Here is a 3,207-nt window from a genome sequence, read left to right as displayed (position 1 = left end):
AGAGCCTTTAGCTTCTTTAGTATCTCAGGGATATGGGTGCGGTTTCTTCCAAGAAACGCTGCCTCCACCACTGAGGATGTGTTGGACGGGTTCAGCAGTTCCTCAAAAAGGCTCTTGCCCCAGTCAGTCGGACCCATGGCCACTGCAGCTAGCACTCACTGGTACATTGGGTGCCAGCTCTACCAGGTTAATAATGTTCCAAGAAACAACAACTGGTAAGTCTCTAAATCTGCCCCTAAACCACCAGCATTGATAACCCGGCCTCACTCCCAAGTCGTCAAATACTGCACTGCCTTTAAAGAACTTTCCATCAGTGTAACAGGAACTGTTCAGAAGCAGCTTTCCACAAGGATTTGTTCAAACCCCATCAGCGATGATGATAAATGAACGATTAACCTCAAAGCTGACTTCAACACTTATGAGACGAAAAGAGAAAGTGGGAGGAAGAAAAGAAGAGAAGCAGACAAAAGAAAAGACAAGAGATGGATGAAAAGAACGAGGAGGGACTGGAAGAAACATGAGAAGACAACAAGGAAGAGAAAGAGAGAAGGAGAGGGGCAAAGTTATCGAGGTTACGACAGAAATAACACAAACAGGAAGTTGGTGTCAACGGCAGAGGAAACCACATCTCTGCACTTAGTAACCACCTTCGTCTCTCACTCTCTCCTCCTCCTCCTCTTCCTCCTCCTCTCTGTCTTTCTGTCTTCTCCAAAATCTACAACATTTTCCATTCACCTACTTCAAAGACAACAAATCAGGTCAAAGACAACTTAGATCCTGTTTACTGAAAATACAAAGTTCACAATATTAATCAAAAATCACAAGCTGTCAACAAAAGAAATACAATTAATTATTACAGTGTCAGTGAATCACATGTTATTGAATCAATGTTCTTAGTAGGTTTTTATGAATGTTTTTCTGATTAAAGGAACCTTCTGCCATTTTGGAAACTACTCTTGCTGTTAGCGGCCACTTGTTAAGTTTCTCAGTTTTATTGCTGTTTGCCGAGAGAGGTCCTGAATGTGTTTAGCTAAGCACAAAGACTGGAAGAAAAGCCAACTAAAAGTGAAAAATACACCTTCTAACAACTTGTTGTTGGAGCTTGCTAGTGACCAAGCTAGTCGGGCAAATATATGAGTCACCTGGACAGAACTTGAAACTGCAGGGCAACACCATTCAGGATAGTTTGAGATGCTTTGTGATTGCTAAAACCAGAATGTACGAGCACAATATACAATGATGGCTAAAAAGTGTGTTTACGAAAATATTGTAAGAATATTGTTAAAATATCTCACAGTTATCCCCCAAAATAAAAAATACCGATTTTTACCTGTAGTGTTATTTATCCATTCAGATTTTTTTCACAGTTTTTGTGTGAGTTGCTGAGTTACCTATAGATGTCTGCCTTCTCTCCAATATAATAGAATCAGATGGGGTTTATTTTTTTGTACGTATTGGCGTGCATCCAATCACGAACGAGAGGCTTTTGGCTGTGCAGAATGTAAACATTAATGGTGTCCTCCTCCACTGAGGTGTAATATTAGCTCACCAAGCACCACTGGAATAGCTAATGTTCAGCAACGATTTGTGGGTGTAGTTTGGTAGAAAAAAAAAAATAGTTCCATCATGAAACCACTCACACCAAGTTCTGTGGATTAGTTGTGAGAGAGGTAACTGGGTCATGATTTCTGGAAAGAGACGTTGCTGTTAAGTTTTTGAAATTATTTTTTTTATATCTCCAAAACTCCAAAACAATCTAGATGTATGAATAGCATTACAGTTGCTACAGAGGGTAAATATGTATTTTTTAACTGGGGTTTAACTGTGCGTTCAACATAACTTCAGTCAGGTTTATGTAACTTGTTCTGGTTTCATTTTACAGGAGCTGATAAACTAAGTTTAGATACAATATTATACATTGATGGCTGTAAATACCAACTACTGGTTATTATTACAAAACGTTTAGTATCTGATGCAGCAAATGCAGATACACAAAGAGATGAATTATCGCTTTTACATGATCTTAACAGGACTGATATTATTGTGCAACAGATACAATCCAGAAATAATCACATAAGAATGCTCAGCCCATGTATAGAGGATGACGATGTTAATGATGATGATGATGATGATGGAGGATGACAAGGTGTGTCAGAAGTTGTAGTCACTGTTCCTGTTGGATGAAGGCTCCCTGCTTTCACTGACCGCCAGTCGCTCCAGAGCTGATTTGATGACACACAAGAAGAGCAGCCAGATTTCAACCAACAGAGTGCCTGCTTGGGGAGCAGTGAGCTCCTACCATCTGACTGTATGCTTGGTCTAACATTGTAAATGTGTGTGTGAGTGTTACCAGGGTAGGACAGCCTCTTCTCCCCATCATTGTTTTTAACTGCAGTTTTTCCTCGATGGTAGGACACTGAGACAAACATTGAAAATGATCGAAATGATCAATCTGGTGTGATTCTGCACTGTAAAGCTGATTGCTTCGAACCGTTTAAATTATTTATTACCTCCAACAATTTAAGCATGAAATAAATACTTACTAATATTTACAGTGTATATTATTCTTATTGTTACTGTAGTTTTCATCAAACACCAGTCAAACAGTAGGAAATAGTGCATTTGTTGAGGATTATTTTTTAATGAATTCACATTTTGTGCTGTAGTGCAGTGGTTCTCACCTGGTCCCACGTTTTCGTGTGGTCATTAAGTTTCGACCCATTTTAATAGAATTTAAACAAATATATTTCTCAAATAGGCCAGTAAACAATATATATATAAAGTGTCAGCTTTTTTTTTAACATAATATAAACACATACCATCATCCCTGCGATCAGAGCACATAATCTCCCTGCTGCTTATTCTTATTATATATATGTGTGTGAGACTCACCACTGTGACTCTGTGTAGGTCCGATCCAGCGATTCTGCCTCCTGTCTGACACTGAAAACCAACAATAGAGCAATCAGACCACTGAACATGCATGTGAATACTGCAGGGCACAGAATTATCATAGAACTACAAAGTCATCAGCAGTGGACTCTAGGGGGCTCTGTCTGTGTGAAACAGGATGAAACCTTGTGTATCTTGAACTGCAGTGACCTACTGCAAATATGTGCACGTTTTGTGGCTAGTCTGTAAATAATGAAATACATTTAAAGGGTCAGTTCACTGAATTTACAAGAAGAAATATTTTTCTATCTCACC

The 3,207-nt window shown here is 39.0% G+C and overlaps 1 protein-coding gene across 1 annotated transcript in view; it reads right to left on the bottom strand.

Moving 5' to 3' along the window:
- Positions 1 to 766: 766 nt before the first annotated feature.
- Positions 767 to 3,207, bottom strand: part of LOC118326495 — a 14,364-nt gene continuing 11,923 nt past the window's right edge. Inside the window, exons 4-6 of the mRNA XM_035659498.1 lie at positions 2,893 to 2,943; positions 2,351 to 2,416; positions 767 to 2,222 (exon numbers count right to left, since the gene is read on the bottom strand). Of these exons, the coding sequence (XP_035515391.1) occupies positions 2,152 to 2,222; positions 2,351 to 2,416; positions 2,893 to 2,943 (188 nt within the window). The 3' untranslated portion in view covers positions 767 to 2,151. The remainder of the gene's footprint in view (positions 2,223 to 2,350; positions 2,417 to 2,892; positions 2,944 to 3,207) is intronic.

This window comes from Morone saxatilis, unplaced genomic scaffold (genome assembly GCF_004916995.1).
Source record: "Morone saxatilis isolate NCDOM2014 unplaced genomic scaffold, NCSU_SB_2.0 Contig17, whole genome shotgun sequence".
In the NCBI taxonomy this organism is placed as follows: domain Eukaryota; kingdom Metazoa; phylum Chordata; class Actinopteri; family Moronidae; genus Morone; species Morone saxatilis.
The sequence above is the reverse complement of the archived record's forward strand: the minus strand, read 5'-3'. Positions and strand labels throughout refer to the sequence as shown.